Source organism: Thermobia domestica, chromosome 1, assembly GCF_964235325.1.
Source record: "Thermobia domestica chromosome 1, izTheDome1.hap1.1, whole genome shotgun sequence".
Taxonomy (NCBI): Eukaryota; Metazoa; Arthropoda; class Insecta; order Zygentoma; family Lepismatidae; genus Thermobia; species Thermobia domestica.
Window position 1 is genome coordinate 24,528,596 of NC_137454.1, and position 20,859 is coordinate 24,549,454.

Sequence of the window (20,859 nt, forward strand, 5' to 3'; positions counted from 1 at the left end):
AATCATTCACTTTAGATTGAAAACATCATATTTGGAGAGGTTTCTCCTCTTTCATTTTGTTGTAACTATGAAAATAACAAAGTTACCCTATGTCCAGGGACTCTTGAAACACCCTGTATATGGTCTCTTTTGGCTAGAAACAGAGTGGAGATAATCCTTATCCTTTTCGGAATACCTTGAGAAACAACTCTTCCGGAATCATATGTCTGCTTTTAACATCACCTTCAAATTTTGCAGTTTTTGTTTAAATTACTTTAGTCATCCTGTAGAAAATGATACCATTAAATTGATTAACATTTCAATTCAGTTTGTAGAATAGCTCATGTTTCTTCAATTGCAATAATGATATGCACAGATGTTTCTTCGCAGCTTCCTTATAGAACATTTTCAGCGCTGCCATATCTACACATCGGTAAAGAGATGTGGCATTTATTTTCTTGAGACTAGATGTATCATCAGGCCATTTTGTTAACATCTTGTTCATAGTTCGTGTTGAAATATTCAATGCACTTCTAAATATTAAAATTCCGCTTATCAGCAGCTTTTTTACACCAAGCCGAGGTGATTTTTGTCCTCGGCAGCTTTTGGGGGCTGATTCATAGTCGACATGAAATTATGTTTCCAGCCTAGTACGGTATGCATATGGCAAAGTGCGAAATCGTAACAGTCCAAGTGAGGGAGACAGGAACGTTAAAAAGAAAGAAACTTTTGAATGGAATATTTTGATAAGGAATTCACTCATTTGAATAGCCATTAATTGATTAAACTGTGTAAGATTAGAGATAGCGCTAACCACTAATTTACTCATTAATTGCATGTGAAATGTATGTTCATTACATACAAATGGATTCTAAAAACATCCAGTTGGGGGAATTTGCCGCCATCTTCATGCATTTCATACTCTGCAGTATGATACATCTGAATCACCAAAAGCGCTATCTCTAATAGTGGGGGGAAAATATTTAAATAAAATAAAATAAAATAAAATATTTAGTGGGGGAAATTCCCCCGTTTCTCCAAGATTTGGCATTTCGGATATACCTAGCGGGAGAGCGAAATTCATAGCTTTAATAAAGCAGCCGAACGTTGTGTTGACAGTGTTTATTCTCGTGACGACTATTAGTTTCTTTCATACACAAAGTATGATCCAGTAGTCGTCAGCTGTGATGAAACTTAGTACAAGTAAGTAAAATGCAATCCAGTAGTCGCTACACCCATTAACTCATATCGCAATTGATAGCTGATTCGTTTATGGTTGTACACAAGTGAACACTCTCCTGTACGTTTTCATCACACATTTCGCTACTTTTTCTCCAAAGCATTCCTCCACCGAGGGTTCTGTTGTTACACATTGTTCTGTTGTGTTGTGTTGTTCTGTTGTGAGAAAGAGTGCAAGGAAGCTAGCAGCGTATATCTGAACTTTTAGTCTCATGTGCTTTTCTTATTTAATTAGTTTTAGTGCTTAAACGACGACTACTGATGCAGTAACGACCGCTGGTGCTCTTACCCTATACACTTTCCGAGACTAGACATAACTTCACCTTCACATATTTTCGAAGCGAGATAGATTCAACCTTTGTCTTGTAGACAGGGTAAAGACATACCGAAGATACTTCGCGATCGAGGTCGAGATTTAAGTTGCGGTCGCTACCTCGATAATGGCAAAAACACATGGATTCAAATGGGTAAGCGCATGCCGGAGATATACACTACATCGCGACCTAGAGGTCGACAGCGATGGTGAATTAGTGATCATGATGATAAACAATCTCCCTGAAGCGCTGCAAGGAATAAATGATTTCTCACCTGAGTGCTGAAAGGGGGCATTTCTTCACAGAAAATTGAAAAAAGATACAAATCTTTGATTTAGACCTCCTATTTATAGAGATGAACAAGACGTGAGACTTAAATATTTTTGCGAAACAAGAGACGAAACTTGGGCATTTCCATGTTTGGTTTCGCGTCCATCCCTATTTATAAACTGTTTAGTCCTTTCAATTTCAAAATATGGTTTCGCAGTGATTTTTATGCACTGATGGAATAATTTTACACGTGTCACCGTAATGTTTCTCCTCAAACTGTGAACTTACAGCGAGGATGCGACCTCTTCGCCATGTGTGTGCTTCATCCATCTAGACTTAAGACATCGAGGTAGCGACCGCGACTTAAACCTCGACCTCGATCGCGAGGTATCTTCGGTATGTACAGTTTGATTCAATCGGAAGTGACAACTGATAGTTGTAATCTTGGTTGCCCTGTGCAACTAATATTTTGCTCTCATGATATATACAGTATATATTAACATACGGTACTATATGAAAATCTTTTTAATTTTGTCCCACGATGTAAGAAGCCAAACTGACCCATCTTTGTTAAAGAGAAGGTAATACTTGCAAATAGACTTACTTCTTCCGCTTCTAATGGTTTTGGTTTCTCTAGTTCTTCTTCCTCTTTTGTAGGCAATATCCCGCCAATTACAGTCAATTTGTCTCCTTTCATGCAAAATGGAGACGGCCGTTTTCTTCGGGAAAGGAGCCAAAATGCACAGATCCTTTTCAGGAAGAAATTCCATCCTATAATAGAAATGTATTGTGAGAATTAGGAAGACGTTAAATATTTTTATGAATATTTTTCACCTTTATTAGTTTCTAACTGTATAAACTTGGTTACTTGTTTTAGTGTTGTCAGATTGGGCTGTGTTAGACCCGCCTGTGATTAGCCAAATAACCTCGTGTAGATAATTCAGTTCTTTAGAATATATAACGAGTTAAACAATGTATTGCTTACCATTTTCGTTTCTTGCAACACCGACATCGTTATCTTCACTGCTAGACTTACTGGAGCCATCATCCATAAAATCTGAATCATCGATATTTGAAGCAAATCTAGAACATTTTCTGTGGTTAGCTCTCATAATAATGAAGAGAGCGAAACCATTCACTATATGCTTATTTTTGGAAAGTGGAGATGAAAATTGCTTTTATTTGTTCCACAAAAAATGAGAAAATGGATATTCAGAAACACAACAAACAATTTGATGTGTCATGTTATGTTCTCAAGCAAGGAGAAAAATGCAAGAAAAATATTACTAAATGAAAGTATTATATTTACTAATGAAGTATTCAGTTCATTTTATTTTAAGTATACAAACGTAGCCGTTGTTTTATTGTGCCATAACAATGTAATAATATATCAGAAGAAAGTTTTAGTATAGAAAAAAGCAGAATAAAATATATATATATATATCATAATTGTTCACAAATATTTAGATATGCAATTACTTGTTATTAAACCAGTGTCTACAAATGTACACATAGTTTTTTTGTAAAACAATACAAAAATCATATTCTGAAAAATAAATTGATAAATATGATTTTAAATGATACCACATACAAATATTGGAAGATGGTTTTAAAAGGTTGGTAGTCTAGGACCGAAGGGGTTATATAATGTTGAGCCAGAGTCATATTACAATTAAAACGACCTGAAGCCAAAAGACATAAGATTAACAGTTACTAATATAGTGCTACTGAGAAGTCCATTCATGTTTTAGACAAATAAGGAAGATTACATTGACTGTTTAGTACTGTATCTTACATGAAATGTCACAGTATCTTTCACTAATCATCTACATATACGATAACTTTCGAGGGTATTCAACTATGTAAAGTTTAATGATCGTGTAATAATTGAGTTTGATGTTCTTCTTCCAGTTTATTTAGAACATGTACCTTTTATGTTTGAAATTCTCGTTCAAGTTTAATTAGATCGTGTATTTTTCTCTCGTACATGTTTGAAGCTTTTGTTCAAGTTTACTTGAGTGGTACACTTTTTACTAACTAACTAACTAACTCTATGGCCTATGGAACCCGGAGGTTCAATGCCGCGTTCACAAAAGCTCTTCACTGACTTCTATCCTTAGCTAACTGCATCCAGTTTTTACTTTGTATTCCAATCTCTGGGAGATCCATCTTAATACTGTCCTCCCATCTGCGCCTAGGTCTTCCTAATGGTCGTTTTCCGATTGGTCTTCCAGTCAAGACTTTGAAAGCGTTTCTACTTTCTTCCATTCTAGCTACGTGACCCGCCCACCTAAACCTCCTAGACTTGACGACCCTGACAATGTTGGGTAAACCATATAAATTATGTAGTTCCTCGTTATGAAGTTTCCGCCATTCCCCATTCCCGTTCCTCTTGGGTCCGAATATTCGTCTCAGGATCTTGTTCTCAAATACTTTCAGTCTATGTTCTTCCCTCAGAGTAAGTGACCATGATTCGCAGCCATACAGAACAACAGGCATGATTATCGTTTTGTATATTTTAAGCTTCAAATTCCTCGACAGAATTCGCGACGACAAGAGATTTTGAACCGAATAGTAACACGAATTCCCTGCTTTCAGTCGACATTTAATTTCTTTGTGAATATGATTTTCGTCTGTTAATATTGATCCTAGATATTTGAAACTATCCACTTTATCAAAAGTATTATTTAATATTTTAACGCATCCATAATTTGCTGTATTCCGGTCCTATCACTTTATACTATCATATAATAAGTAAATTATTACATAATACTGCATAAAGTTTTTTTATTAACATAAAACAGAATCAACAATTAAAATAATATTTTTTAGTGTAAATATTTGGTACGCGGAAGGTGAGAAAACAGTTAAAGCATCTAAAAGTAACCTGAGGCCAAGGTTGTGAAAACTGAAAAATAAACTTTTTCACAACAAACTACTATAACATAACATTTAGCTGACCTCAATATGTGCATTTGTGATTTAATTTATTATTTACAAAAAAAATAAAATAAATAAATAAATAAATAAAAAAATAAAAAAATAAAAAAAATAAAAAAAATAAAAACAAAATATTTGGTGACGTTTTGGTAGACAAATACAATGATTTTCCAAAACTAAACAAAAAAACCTTTATATTTATATACATAACAATAATATTTACCAAAAAACTATAATTTAAACTTTTTAAAATTCAAAAATATAGTGCCAACTAGTTGTAACAAACAAGGACATTTACAAATATAAAAAGACAATTTTTTTAAACCAAGCGATCATTCGGAATTCAACAATCATTCAACGATCATTTCATTCGGCTTCCACCATTTCGGATTCATTTCGTTCCGTTCAGAGCTTCGACATGAAGTCTCTGAGTAGCTGTCGTCAGGACATGAAGTATAAACTCAGAAAATAAAAGTATACCTAATATATGGTATAGTATGACAAGTGAAAATTATCTATTAGCAATTACATGGTTTTGCTTCTTTCTTGCAATTGCATGCTTCTTTCTTTTAGTACCGTAATATATTTGTGCATTTGACTTATATGTAATTGTTTCTTTTATTCTGAATATTAATTAATTACATTATGCATTCTTATTATTATTTTTATTATTCAATCTCTTTCATTCTACTATTTGTCACATCTAAATGAAATGTCATGGATCATTTGGGTGATGGTCTCCACGTGACAGGCATTACACTATAGCAGCGTTTCCCAACCGGTGTGCCGCGAGGAAATCAACACAAAATTATTAATTCTACAGCAATTAAACTGCAAAACATAAGGAAAAAATGTATATTTGTATTTCATATTACTATGAACCTCTACTATGAATCTACAATTTTAAGTTTCGTACCCTGTTATACTTTTCTGTATATTTTTAATGTTGAAAAAAGTATTTGTTGTCATTCTTATGACCATTAATGCTTCTTTATTGTTGCAGACTATTTCGTAACTTGAAAGTTTAAAATATAATTCAATCCTTTCGACAAAGCAATGTATGCATACAAATTACCTACATTTGTGTTTTAAAAGTAAAAGAGATTTGTTTGTTCGTTCGTTATTTAGTGATCTTCCTTCCTAGTGAAAGGTTGGATACAGTTTTAGAAAAAGAAAGCACATAAAAAAAAATCCTTAGTCCAATATTGCATTGCAATTGTTTTCTATTTTTAAATTATAATGAAAAAATTAGCATAATGATTTACCACGGTCGAAAAACAGTAATCGAGCTTTCTTCTCCGTGAGAAGGAGATCAGTAATCACAAAAAAAAAAAAACAAAACAAAAAAAAAAAACAGTATGTTATATTTACAAATGATAAAATCTATGAGTGTGCCGCGAGAATTCATATTACACCCGTAGTGTGCTGCAAGTTGAAAAAGGTTGGGAAACGCTGCACTATACCTATAATACCACTATACTACCAGTTCCATTATTATGGTATACTAATACACTTTACCTATTTATATTACACTGTTATAAATCAATTTTATATTTATTATTTTCTTATTTTGTATGTTATTATACTTACATGTTGAAAGATTTTGTTCAAGTTTGATTGGAAAGTGTGCGGACAATACGACGTATAAAGCTACGTGGCCTGTATTAGAAAGTGTCAAATTAAATTTTACAAGATAATTGCTCCATAATTAACCATGCAGATTATCCATCAATGTTATTGTTGGACGGCAGACTCTACAGTTAGCGTACGCGACTTCGGTGCACGATAGCAAGATTACTCCATTAAGCTATAGATCCTGTGACCCAGCAAAATTGATGTGATATCTGCTGGAATAGTGAATGTTAATTATAATTAAAATGTAGAATTCAGACATTATTCCGTACAGAACTTGTGATAGGTGTTCAAAGCTTCTGATTATGGACTACTAATGCTATTATGATGTGAACTAATGTAAGATAGTATGAAAAGAGCGTACCAAACCCCGTGTATTCACAGTAGGGATGGACAAAACCGTTTTTTAAATAAAAACCGGAAACCGGTTTCTATAAAAACCGAAACCCGAAAAAGTGACATTTTGGTTTCTCCAAAACCGGTTCAGTTTTTCACCGAAACCAGTTTCGGTGAAAACTTTTCGAAAACGTATAAAACTATTTCTGTGGAAATGGATTCGGTTTCCGGAGAACAACGAAACATCATTCTGGTCAGAAATAGAACAAATTTTGAAAAAAAACGGAATCGGTTTTGAAGAAAACCGAAACCGGATCAGGTGAAAAACCGAACCGGTTTTGAAGAAAACCGAAACCGGTTTCGGTGAAAAACCGAAACCTTTTTTTTGAAAATTTTCAAAAACAGGTTTTTCTAAAAACCGAAAACCGAAAAAACGGTTTTTGTGCCCACCACTAATTCACAGACGAACGCAACATAAATTCAGGGTTCGCAACGCCCTTCCTTGTAAGAGTCTTACATTATACGTTTTAAAACACTCACCTGGTGTACGGTAAAATTCACGTGACTTCAGCGACAGATCTCTTTCCCAATCACGTGGTCGTTTCAACAATAAATACAGCAACACGGGAAGTCCTAAGTAAAGACCACTGTTGAACGCCAGGGACAGCAGCTCCATTTTTGGGTCCTGAAAGTAGAACAAAAATTCAGTATTATGATAGTGTCTGAGCTGATTCTAATATCACTTCCCCAAATTCACATCCAGTTTCCATGTTTTCGAAGTATTCGGACTCAAGATTAAGGGAATGGAGAATGGCGGAAACTTCATCGAGGAACTGCATAATTTACCAAATAGTATTAGGGTCATCAAGTCTAGGAGGCTCAGATGGGCAGGTCATGTAGCTAGAATGGAAGAAAGTAGGAACGTTTTCAAAGCTTTTACTAGAAATCCAATCGAGGAACGACTGTTAAGAAGACTTAGGCGCAGATGGGTAGACAATACTAAGATGGATCTCGCAGAAATAGAGAAACAAAGTAGAAACTGGATCCAACTGGATAAGGACGGAAGTCAGTGGAGAGCTTTCGTGAACGAGGAATTGAACCTCCGGGTTTCATAAGCTATAGAGTCAACTAGTTAGTTCCAAGCTTCTGACTGCCGTTTTTAAATAACAGTTGCTCAATGGTAGAGCATTTACCTCTGGTGTGTGGTGTTCCTAGTCGATCCCCGGCCAAGTAAGTATGTAGTTGGTAACATCGTATCCGTGTTTTATCTTGGGATATTCCAGCCACGGTGGTTCCTCGGGGCCGCGGTGGCTCAGTGGTAGAGCTTTCCCCTCTGGTTCGTGGTGTCCTGTTCACCTCTGGTTTGATCCCAGCTCGCGCCAAGTGAACTTTGTGGTGGACAAACACCGTGTGCGTGGATTTTCTCGGGGTTCTCCCGTTTCTTCCCACTTCATTCCACCATTTCCTACATTTCTTATCATCACCGTCTCCTTTAGCCTAGCCGGCATAACCGTGCGACGTAAACTTGAATATTTCATTTCCTGTTTTCTCCCCCGTTCTCATTGCACATTCTTCCATCATCATTCACTTCCCTAATTCATCCATCTCCCTTAGCCTAACAAGCATAACGTAGAACATTAAACTAACAGATTTCATTTCATTTCATTCTATTATTAATTTATCTTGGATCTCCTCGCTGTCGAAAAAAAAGTCCTATTTTTCAGGGCGTTCTCCCACTTGCGTACATTCCCATTTTCGCACATGTCAAAATCCTTCCCAGTTGCGTACAAGTGCCAGATGTAATGAAATGTCATTATTTAAAAAGCGAGATAAGAATTCCCATTTCCGTACAGGTTCAACAGCTGGCCACCATTTCTGTGAATTTTTGTTAGTTTTTGAGCAGAGGGGGATATGGAATCTAAACGTTTCGTTTCGAGTAGCAGACACAGCGAATAAGAATTCTTGAATAGTTTCATTTTGTAGGCTGCCTAACAGGCCAGCACGACTTTCTTTATTGACGGCACGTTTAAGAGCTACAACAAACTTTTCTGCCAAATGTTTGTAATTCATGCAGATTTTTGAAGTTCAATAGAGGAAACTAATGTGATTCTAGTGGTTTTTAGCCTCCCCCCGAACAAGAGAATGTATATACTGTATATGAAAGACTGAAGTCCTGAATTGGAATACCGAAGTTGTAATGGTAGACTTCAAGGAAGCAGTAATAAATTCTTTTATGACAATTTTCCCTTCAGCTTTCGTAAGTGGGTGCAATCTTCACTTTAACCAGGTACAGGATTTGGTCTTGGTTACAGACTACAAAAAGAATGACTTCAGGTTCGAATGTTTGCGTCATTACTTTTCTTCCGTTAGAAATGGTCGACAGTAGATTACTGTGTATTCAAGAAGATATCCCCTAAGCTTGAGCAGTTCTATGGCTATTTCATTGACCAGTGGCTAGAAAACTCTACAGTCCCAATAAGCATGTGGAACTGTTATGAAAAACGCCATAGAACAAATAATTATGCAGAGGATTGGGATAATAGATTAAATACTCTGCTAAACAAGCAAAATCCTCATGTCATCGAATTAGTCCGTTTTCTCAAGTTAGAAGCCAGGAGAAGTGATCAGGCTTACGACAGAAAGTATTTCAACTTGCAAGGTAAAAGAAGAAAGTATATATGCAGCTTGACAAACAAACAAACAACAAAAAAAGTTTTCGGTAGTTTTGATGTTTCAAAAGATGTTAGATGATACAGTAGGACGTGGATAATCCAAACGTCAAAAATCCGAACGCGGTCCCTAGAAGCTTTTTACAGTTTGTCTTAGCGCTAGCGATAAACAAACAATACGATTGTCCTTCAGCGTTGTGTGAAGTCAGTGTTTTTACAAAAGCTCATTTATATGTAATTGTTTGTCATACATATTCTTATTTTTATTTTCCCTTAGGTCAATACAATTTAAGTGTGAGTTGCAAGAGCAGTGTAATTTAGTGTACAAGCAGGTTCTTCAGAAACATTAAATGTAAGTAGCCTTACGTACGGTAATAGTAATTACTGTATGCACTGTATAACCACTATATCGATAAAAGAGCATACAGACAGTATATTTAAGCCTCAATGGCATTTTCTTGATCATTTTCGAAAATCCGAACTACCTCTGATCCCAATTAGTTCGGATTTTCGACTTCCTACTGTATTTGGTTGCATTTTCATATATTAACAAGTTGTCATAAACTGTAAATCGTATATATATATATACTGATAAGCATTACTTATAGGTGGTGGTAACAAAGGTAAACGGCCTACTACACATGGACCAAGATCATAGAAGATCCGAATATTAGTTCGACGAAGACTCTTTATAAAAGTCGACTTCTATATCGTTTTGATGTGATTTGTAAATTCATATCACACACATTTCGGGGATATATTGGTTGAATTTGAATTCAACGTGAAGTGTTGAATCGAAAAACTTACAACAGTATGGAAAGCATGTATATATCTTTCCGTATTTCCGTGAGCATGCAATTCCATATCCTCCTCTGCTCAAACTTTATTAAAAATACACAGAAACAGTGTCAGTTATTAAACATGTACGCAAGTGGGAAAACTCTTATCAATATCAATATGTCATGTTATCACCCATGGCACTTTTACGCATCTGGGAAGGATTTCGACATGTGCGCATCTGGGAGGTAATCTTTTTCAGAACCATTTTGTGGAAGTATTGACAGTTCCGAAAACAAAATTTCGACCACCACATATTCTGTTGACATTGTTTCTATCATTTGATCTTAAAGCATTCATTACATTAAACACTCATTTTTACATGTGCATTAAATGACTGATAAAACTTTACGCAATTTTAAAAGCTCAAGCTTCTAGTATGCACTATGGTTTTCAGCTAGTACGCCTATCTTCGTTTTGACTGACATAAAAAAATAACCCTAAGGCCATCCATTAACCTCATTCTTCTTTCCTTTTTTATTTTATCTTTTACTACACGCTCTCGCACATTGGACATTTTACGCGTGTCTTGCTGTGTATAAATTAGCGCGAGAAATCGTTTACCCCAAGCAAACAGCCGCTCAGAGTTTGTGTTTGTTTGCTACAGTCAAAGAATACCTACAAAACGTCAGATAACATTTCTTTATTTTCGACTCCTCCGCATTTGGCAAACGGACAAGTTGTAACAATATGTGTCATTAGGAAGTGTTAATGGGGCAGACTACTAAATATTTTTCAAATGCTAACAATATTTCTCTTGCCTGTTTTTCGTAAGTGAAAAGAGATAATGAAAGGTAACTTACCACAATAATAAATATTGTTATTCTATACCTGAAAATATGAATCGGAAGAATAATCAGCGTTGACATCCATAGAAATTACAGTGTGGCCAAAATTTGAATTACCCAAAAATCTTGGTTAAGTCAGAGACTAGAAAAATAAACTCAATGGTAATTGATGGCTTATCATAATATCTGTGTTCCTTGTTAACTACTTTTTAAATAATAATTGCATTTATTTTGTAATAACTTACATAAATTTTTATAAAATAATAAGTTATTACAAAATAAATACAAATAATATTTAAAAAGTAGTTAACCAGGAACACAGATATCATGATAAGTCATCAATTACCATTGAGTTTATTTTTCTAGTCTCTGACTTAACCAAGATTTTTGGGTAATTCAAATTTTGGCCACACTGTAATTTCTATGGATGTCAACACTGTAATTTCTATGGATGTCAACACTGATTATTCTTCCGATTCATATTTTCAGGTGTAGAATAACATTATCTATTATCTATTATTGTGGTAAGTTACCTTTCATTATCTCTTTTCACTTACGAAAAACAGGGAAAAGAAAATTTGTTAGCTTTTGAAAAATATTTAGTAGTCTGCCCCCTTAAGGACTGTAATAAACAAAGTGGAAACAAGACAGAGTTGCCAACCGCAGATAACAAGATTATCGATTTTCGTCTTTAAAATTATCGAATCTTACAAAAAGTTAACGTTGTACACGTGATAATTGAAGAAACATATAATACTGCTAATAATTCAATATATATAAGAAACTTATCTACTAATCTTCAGTTTCGAGCTCCAAATCAGCGTTTCAAATCAATACTCACCAGTTTCAAATCCTTATTAACACTATTCTGAACAACAACAATATTTGCATCCCCTCGTACACGTAACTGTATTTAAATAATGGGTCCAGGGTTGCCAATTGCCAATTCTCCAATTGTTTGATTTATTTTAGCAAGAATGAACGTTAGAGAGACCGTCCACATATTACGTAACGCTATTTTTGATCAATTTTTACCCCCTCCCTCCCTCACACTTCTTAACACAACGCCGAACCCCTCCTTCCCTTGTTACATAACATTTTTTTGATTTTTGGTTTTTCACCAATTTTGCTTATTTTGGGGGTTATTACAATAAAAAAACTATTTTTAATGGCGCAATTTCTTATTACAAAATGCTTTTACTTTGAATATATTTGTAATGTGTTTTGCCAATAAATCAAAGTACGTATTAGAAAATGGTAGGACCGTAATAATATTTTAACCCCATAAGATTGCTTAATTAACCAGTGCTAATTTTTCTAAACTGCATACTGTTGTTTTCCCAGGGAGATCGCACCCATCCTTTTAGGTCACCGATGATGACAAGGAGTAATTACTGCTGGAAGATGCAGGTGAAACAGGATCTAAAGAAATGACATCGACCTCATTTTCAGGAATCCAGGATGCTTCGTGCATTTGAAGTTCTCCAGTGTTGACGATGCAAAGTTCTCTTCCTCGTCAACCCCAGATTCGAAGTGGCTGCACATGTGAAAGAGCAAACATATCTTGTTTGTTAACAAGCTTACGAGCATCTTCTTTGGATTTTGCACTTCAGTTTAACCCTTTTCAACTTCTTCTTGTTCTAAATCAGTGCAAGAATAAGAATAAACTCGATTTTTCCAGGGGCCGCGGTGGCTAAGTGGTAGATCGTTCATTTCTGGTGCTTGGGTTTCCGGGTTCGATCCCAGGCTCCGGCAAGTGAATTTTGTGGTGGACAAACACCGTGTGCGTGGGTTTTCTCGGGTTCTCCCGTTTCCTCCCACTTTCTTCATTCCACCATTTTCATTCATTACTCATCATCACCGTCTCCTTTAGCCTAACCGGCATAACCGTGGGACGTAAAACTCAAAGATTTCATTTCATTTCGATTTATCCAGAAATATTCAAATTCAAATATCAAGAAATTTAGTACAAGATGAATATCTGACGAATTAAGGTTTTAATTTAAAAGAAAGATCTGCAAATCGTGGATCGTTTCGTCGCGGAAAATACTATTTCATTAAAAAGGATTTCTTCTTTTTCAATGTAAATTCCCTTAGAAGAATAGAGTGAGTAATAATTCAAATCAAATATTATAGATAATATTCTCAGAAATAGCGATACGAGTCGGAACATGAGGGCATATTAAGGCGGTGGTTACGATCACTAACAACTAACTCCAGAAAAGCGTGTTACCTAATTCCCAATGCGATAACCAGAAAACTGAGTTTTGTTGTATTATAATACACGCAGGGTCGTCATCATCCATGCTGGTGTCTAGTGCGTCTTCCAATCCCTTCTGTATCATTCAATTTATATAGGCCATAGTTCGCAATTTTCCAAAATAATAGAAATATTTATTTATCTATATATACATATAAAATGAAAGTAACTATGATTGTAACTTAATACGCTTAAGCACCCGACCGATCTCGATCAAACTTTCGACATTGATTAAGTTCTGACCTGGGATGTTCTTTATCATTTCACGTTGAAGGTGCAACTTAGGGGAGAAGGAGATATATAAAAATGATCGAAAATGACCGATGTTAGTGTCAAATCCTTAGTCTTAGGGGTAGCTGAGATAAACAGTGACACTTTCTATGCCGTTTAAATCCAAATTCGCCCAGCAACTTGGGGTAAGGGTAGGGTGACATATAAAAATGTTCGAAAATGACCGATATTAGTGTCGAGTCCATAGTATTCGGGGTCGCTGAGATGAACAGTAACACTTTCAATGCCGTTTAAATTAAGATTTAGCTCCGCAACTTGGGGGAGGGGGAGATGTATAAAAATGATGGAAAATGACCGATATTAGTATCGAATTCATAGTTTTCGGCGTCTGTAAGTTTATTGGTGACAGTTTTGGTGTTCTTTATGTCCAAAATGAAATGTATTCTCCTCGTACGAAGAACGGGTATTCTGCTAGGTTATTTATTAAAAAGAAAAAGAACTAAATAAAATTATTTGTTTAAAAGATTGCATATAAATCTGAGAATAAGAGTAAAAATTACCGAAAATAAATGCGTTACGTAACGGAGATCTAAACCCCTCCGCGCAATTGTCACGCTTCATAACGCAAAGCCGAATCTCCTCTCCCGTTTGCCGCGTTACGTAATTTGTGGATGACCTCTTAAAAACCTCAGTGCGTGGGTGGGTGTTTTATAATTCTTTAATGCATACATGAATTTATTCACACTCACAAACTGCGAAAAAAAAGTGCGCGTTCTAAAATTATCGTAATTTCACCAATTATCGCAAGGGAAATATAGTAGGTTTAAAAATATCGTATATCATCGTATATTGCCAACTATTGTAAGGTTGGCAAGCCTGAAACAAGATCTACAGGAAGCATTACTTTTTTTTTTTGCACTGAAAAAGAAAGAAGAAACAATCAAAACGTGTATCTTATCTGACCATTGGATACTGATAAGTGTATATTTCCCTTCAGGTGCATTGAATAACCTTTATTCTGTTCTTACGTAATCAGTTCTTATGTTAATATTGAATGTTGGCATGACTCATTAGATTCAATTGTCTGCATATTCACATCTCCCTCATTCAACCAACCGACATCTCTACAAAACATCAAGATTAATTCATTATCTAAACATGGCAAAAAAAAAAAAAAAAAAAACGTCCATTTCTCATGATGATGATTATGATTTATTCTCTGCATCATTTATGAAGTAATTGCAATTCATAGTATATTCTAATCCTAACTGTATGTAAAACTACATGAACTGACATAAAATAACAGGTACTTCCGGTTCACGTGGAAAGTTGTAATTTGGCATGATTATAGTTGTCCGGTCCGGGACCAACCCACAGGAAAAATCCCAAATGTGAATATTTTAAACTTTTACGGGGTCTAAAGGGGAGATGAAGACGGACGAAGAAAAATATATTATTTAAATGGGCCTGTAATGTCAAGTTTTTGGTACTTGGAATCGAATAAAAACTTGAAATTCGCTATGCTTATATGTGTTCGTTAGCGTTACCTAAGTAAATGAATACAAATAATAAAAAAAAAAAAACCTCCAACTTTAGAGTGGTTTTATGGGGATCTGAACAATCTTCCCCATGTTATTTATATGGGACACCTTTTACACCCCAAAATTATAGGGCACTTCCTGTAGGGCTACAATGATTAAATCTGATATGATTGTAGTTTTCGGGACTAACCGACAGGAAAATTGCGAAATCTGAATATTTTTAATTTTTAGGAGGTCTAAAGGGGCGATGAAGAAAGTTTATGTTATTTATATGGGCCTTTTCTTGACCTATAATCTCATGTTTTAGGTACTTGGAATTGGTATAAAAACTTGAAATTTGCTATGATTGTACGTTTTCGTTAGCATTGCTTAAGTATATCACCAAAAATAGTAATTTCGAACTTTGGAGTGGTTTTATGCGGAACTGAAAGATCTTTCCCATGTTATTTATGTTACATCTTCTATGTATGGCAACTAAGCACTTCAACTACCCGCCAAATAGCAATGACCTCGTTTGATGTATAAAGATAAATGACGTGACTTCAGTGTTTTTTTTTGTTTTTTTTTTGAGCTTCACCTGTTCTCCGAAAGGATGCAAAGCGTTGAAATTTTGAATAAATATATGTATTTCTTGCACCCTAAGCTGTAACTAAGACGAGCTTCCGAGAATTGCATATTCGAAGGAAGGTTGGGGGTGGAGGTTAAACGATCATTGCCGTTCACAAGCTCCCCGACAATATAAGAAGTAGAACTTTGAAATTTTGCATAAATATTCCCCTTACACTTAGGCTGTAAATAAAACGAAATTTTAGAAATTGTACAGTGTAAGGAAAAATAAGAGGGGCTTATTTTTTCCGTCCACCTGATCTTCGTAAGTATTAGACGTAGATCCTTAGAATTTTTGATAAATATTGTCCTTTCACCCCAAGACGAAGTTCTGCGAAAGATGATCCCTCAGGAGGGTGATTCGGGTGCTTGAATGATTTGAGCTGCTTTTTATCAAAAGGTACTTACAACGATACTTGTATTTTTAACATCTTTATTATATCTTTATTTGTATTTATGGGCAAAATGCATTTTTAAATTATACACAAGCTGTTCAAGAAAGGAAGAAGAAGAATAAGAAAAGAGAAATAAAAAGTAATTTATTTTATATTGTTAGGCGATGATATTTTGTTATGACAGTGATTCGACGATGTGAATTTAGTTGTCATAGCAACGAAAAATAATATATAAACAAAGGATCCATCTCGTGAAACCTACATGTATAATTTTTAAGGAATGTAAAAGTTTAATTTGTTACATACCATAATTAAAAGGTAAATATCACGATACTATGTTCATAACACAGTGTGAAAATAGTTTTTAATAAACTATAGCTTTAGATACATATATAACTGAGGATCTTTTTTTTTTTACGTTATGCCTATCTATAAATTGATGTTTACTGCCTCAGGATTTTAGGAGATTTGTGTGAAGCTAAGTAAACAATCTCCTAGATTAATTAACTACAGGATTGCAGATTGATTTTAAGGTAACATAGTGATTTTGCTAAAAACATCAAAAACGAAGTAGAGTTTATTAAGGAGTGGCAGAAAAAGTTTTAGGAATATCAAAATGAGTCTTCCTGATATTGAAAATACAACTGAATCAAATGGTAATAGGAAGATGAACTACTCTGACTTAGCTGACCTAATTAAAAACAGTTTGGACAGCTGAGGCAAGATTTTGGTGAGCAGATTGGGCAATTAAAGCAAGATCTTGATGATCAAATAAATCAACAAATGGAACAAATGAAACAACATTTATCAGAACAGGTTAACCAGACAAATCAACGGATTGAGGAAAGTGAACCTGAACCTTTCATGGAAATTATGGAGAATACAGATCCTAAATTTGCACCAACGAAGAAATATGACGTCATTGATTTAAATGTGTGGATGAAATTTGCTGAGTGGATTTCACAAAAACATACTGCGGTATTGGTTGAATTAGATTATCCCGACTTCTCTCTTCATTCGAATATTTTTGGTTGTCTTACTGATGCTGCGTGTAACGAAGATTTTAGTATGCATCAATATGCGAAAAGTTATGACCATCTTTGTCTAATGAATGCTATTGGTTGCTTGTATTCACAGTATATTCAACATGATATTAATCCTGGAGATGAAGTAATTGTAATAGAAACGTTTAATGATATGTACACGACCTTGGTTCATGTAGCAGAGAGGAAATTGATTCCAGCATTCGTGAAATTCAGAAAGAGAACTGTGTTCTCACCAATGCTTGTATCGATTGGCTGATTGAGTTGGAGCTGTTAAAATGTTTATTTAACGAAAAGACCAAAATGATAGTAGTGAACAATCAGATGGTGCAGTGCATTAACATTGCGAAATTTTGAAAATCCACCAATGGTGCAATACAGTACGAACTTGAATCAAACTAACCTTAATCTAAACCAAGTTCAAAATATTCTTGTGATATTAAAGTGTGATTTCAATATAAAAAGTAATGTTAAATTCATGTGTACCGGTAATGTAACCGAATATAATCTTAGTAGCAACAGTAATAGTAATCGTACTACACTTAAGAAGCATGTAATCATTAGATCTAATTTCCCTCGAATTGGATTTCGTAGAAATTCCATAGATGGTACAAATTCTCAAAATAAGAAACAAAGAACTATAGAAGTCGTGCAAGAGTGTATTCCGGTTTGTGACTTTCAATGCAATTTGAATGAATTAGTTGGTCATGTAACTTAAGCTAAAGTTACGGCTTCCGAGAAAACCGTATTCAATTGATTTTTGTTATAATTCACTGTAAATACCGTTATGATTTCATTTGTTATTTGCATTTCACTTGAATTCTATGAAGATAATTCAATGAATCAACAAGTGGGACAATTCGTACATTTATGATCTTGATAAGAACTTCTTTCGTTCAAACCATAACATTTTTCTTTTTGATCTGCATTTTTGGCACGTTCTTCAAAGTATACTAAAAGTAAATGGATGCAATTAGTTAAAACATTAGTTCCTTATGAGATTGTGACCAAAGTTAACATAAATGACATTTAATCTTTGAGTTTATTCTTAATATGATAATTTCTTTACTTGTTTTAGTTTTTGTTGTGATCTTAATTATCGTGTTTTGTTCTGGATATTGTCGATATTTCAATTTTAATTTGTATTTTGTTGGAATATATCATATATTTGATACTTTCTTGTTTAAAAGAGCAATTATGTAAATGTTATAATGATACCCTTTTCACAATCTTCTTAGCTTTGCCCGATAAAGTAATATAGATTTTGTTAACCTTCAACTTATAACACGTATCAATGGCCCCAAAAGGACTAAAATTAAACAACTTTTATGCCGTTATCTGAATGTACCTTCTGTTATCGACATTGAAATGTATAAATATTTGAAATAAAATTAATTACGAGAATTAAGATAAAATATGAAAATAATATTGATATAAAAGTAAATATGATATATGATTATATGAATTATAATTTTTACATATACGAGAGTCATTCAGAAAACTTAAGTAATTAGTATGTAATAGTTAACGGTCCAGGATTTCTCTTTTTTTATTTTTAAACAAAAAAGATCCTATTGTTCAGGCGCCACATACAACGATACTTGTATTTTTAACATCTTTATTATATCTTCATGTGTATTTATGGGAAAAATGTACTTTTAAATTATGCATAAGCTGTTCAAGAAAGGAAGAAGAAAAATATGAAAAGAGAAATAAAAAGTAATTTCTTTTGTGTTGTTAGGCGATGATAGTTTGTTATAATAGTGATTCGACGATGTGAATTTAGTTGTAATAGCAACGAAAAATAAATAATACATAAACAAAGGATCCATCTTGTGAAAACTACATGCATAATTTTTAAGGAATGTAAAAGTTTAATTTGTTACGTACTATAATAAAAAGGTGATATCATGATACTGTGTTCATAACGCAGTGTGAAAATGGTTTTTAATAAATCCGTAGTCTTAGATATATAAGTGTACAATCTGTGGACCTTGTACGTTATATACAATATCCGTTTTCTTTCAGAATTTGAAATTTTATTAGGTACAGAAAGGTTAGTGGTACTTCTTCATAAATATGATGATAATTTGTGCCAGATAGCTCTGAAACCATGTTTAGATAAACGAACTTTAGAAACACATTTGTTCGAATATGTACTAATTGTATCCAACAATTATTTGCTTCAAAACATACCATAGCCTTTCTTCATTCCATAATGTACTGTATCCAGTATTGTCCGAAAACGTAGTATGTCTTCCTTTTCATGGTAAAATGTACTATATCCAACTAAAACAGTCAATTTTTCTTTCAGGCTCCTTTCTAAGTATCCTGAGTGAGAAACATGATACTTTTTCACTTGTAAATTGTTCTGAAAGGATTTACGCTTTCATTTGACAACATTGCAATTGAGAACGTCGCTACAACACTGCAGTAAACATTATTGTTGACGCCATTCTTATTGCTAGCAATGCTCGTTTTTAACTAGTTTTGTACGTAAATTGCCGTCAAACATTACGAGGCGCTAAGGTAAAAGGTCGTAAGCCTCAAAAAATAGAAAATGTGGATTTTTATCTTTTAGGTCAGGTCATGGGTGAGAAAAATATTATAAGCTTGTGTGTATTGTTAAGACAAATAAACAACTTTTTATACCTGTGTCTTACAAGGATGTAAGTGGAAGTTAGAGGTTGATTTTTTGCTCTCCTGAAAAAAGTTGGAAATGGGGTTTACGACGTTTTACCTTAACACCGTCGATTACACTTTTCGAGTTGTTTCTGTAATACGTTTGTTGTTTGAAGCTAGTTTAATAAATATCATAAAGTTATCGAGTACAGATGAATAATACAGCGATGAAGGCGCATGGGACTATTGTGCTGAAACACCACCAGGACATTCACAGAATTGACACAAATAGATTCTGAACTCGTATATTTATCTCATGTAATAAAGAATAATGTCAGAGTATATGGTTTTAGTGTACTATTTAGTAACTTATGCAGAGTCGTTTTGACGTATGACTAGCGTCATACTAAAGGCCTGACTACTGCAGGAAACATATGTTAGTCGAACTCTTTAGTAAGGCATTAATGACGCGTCAGAACGATTCTGCATAGGGCCTTAAGTATTTTAAAAATATAATCTTGTATTACAGTCTTCTATAATTTTAATTTTAAAAAAATACTATACCCATTCTATTTAATACCAAAATGTACTATATCCATATATAAACCCAAAAGTTACTATTTCTGTAATTTCTAAAATTTTAAATATTTTATTAAAAATTACTAAGTGCATGTATGCACCGAACTATGTAGCAGTAAACTAAATTATAAAATATTCTACCTAAATAATATTATATTACCATTCCACAGCAAAATTTAATGATGATATTAGTTTTTCTATTTCCTAAAAAAAAAAAAAAATCCCAAAGCTGATATAGTACCTAGATACACTCATATCCAATAATATTGTCGCATGTCTATAAATATGTTGTTCTAGGAATATGATTTGATAACGAATTCACCCGGTATTTCTTATAATGTTAGTATCTGTATAATCGGCAAAGACATGTATGTAGCAAATTTCATGTCATAAGAGCAGTAAATAAGAACAATAAAACGAAAATAAAACTTTCTTCTCCATTTAGCAACATTTTGTTTTACTCATTCTAATTTTCCTTTTTATAATTCTTTTCCTATGAAATTTTCCACAGATATACATTTCCCGATTATACACATAGTATCAGTATTAGAAGTGCCCTGCAAAACCATTATCAAATT

General features: G+C 33.9%; 2 protein-coding genes across 2 annotated transcripts in view; one reads left to right on the top strand and one right to left on the bottom strand.

The window, feature by feature from the left end:
- The window catches only part of LOC145683816 (rifampicin phosphotransferase-like), a 204,744-nt gene that overhangs the window by 180,552 nt on the left and 3,333 nt on the right, over positions 1–20,859 (bottom strand). The window contains exons 2-3 of the mRNA XM_081755413.1: positions 7,251–7,395; positions 2,407–2,573 (exon numbers count right to left, since the gene is read on the bottom strand). Coding sequence (XP_081611539.1) covers positions 2,407–2,573; positions 7,251–7,386 — 303 coding nt within the window. The 5' untranslated portion in view covers positions 7,387–7,395. The remainder of the gene's footprint in view (positions 1–2,406; positions 2,574–7,250; positions 7,396–20,859) is intronic.
- Positions 16,821–17,339, top strand: LOC145666654 (kynurenine--oxoglutarate transaminase 3-like). Its single transcript, XM_081734501.1, has one exon. The coding sequence runs from the start codon at positions 16,821–16,823 to the stop codon at positions 17,337–17,339; it is 519 nt and encodes a 172-aa protein (XP_081590627.1).

Coding starts and splice junctions, on each gene's coding strand:
- LOC145666654 (XM_081734501.1), top strand. CDS start 16,821: ATGGAACAAATGAAACAACATTTATCAGAACAGGTTAACCAGACAAAT.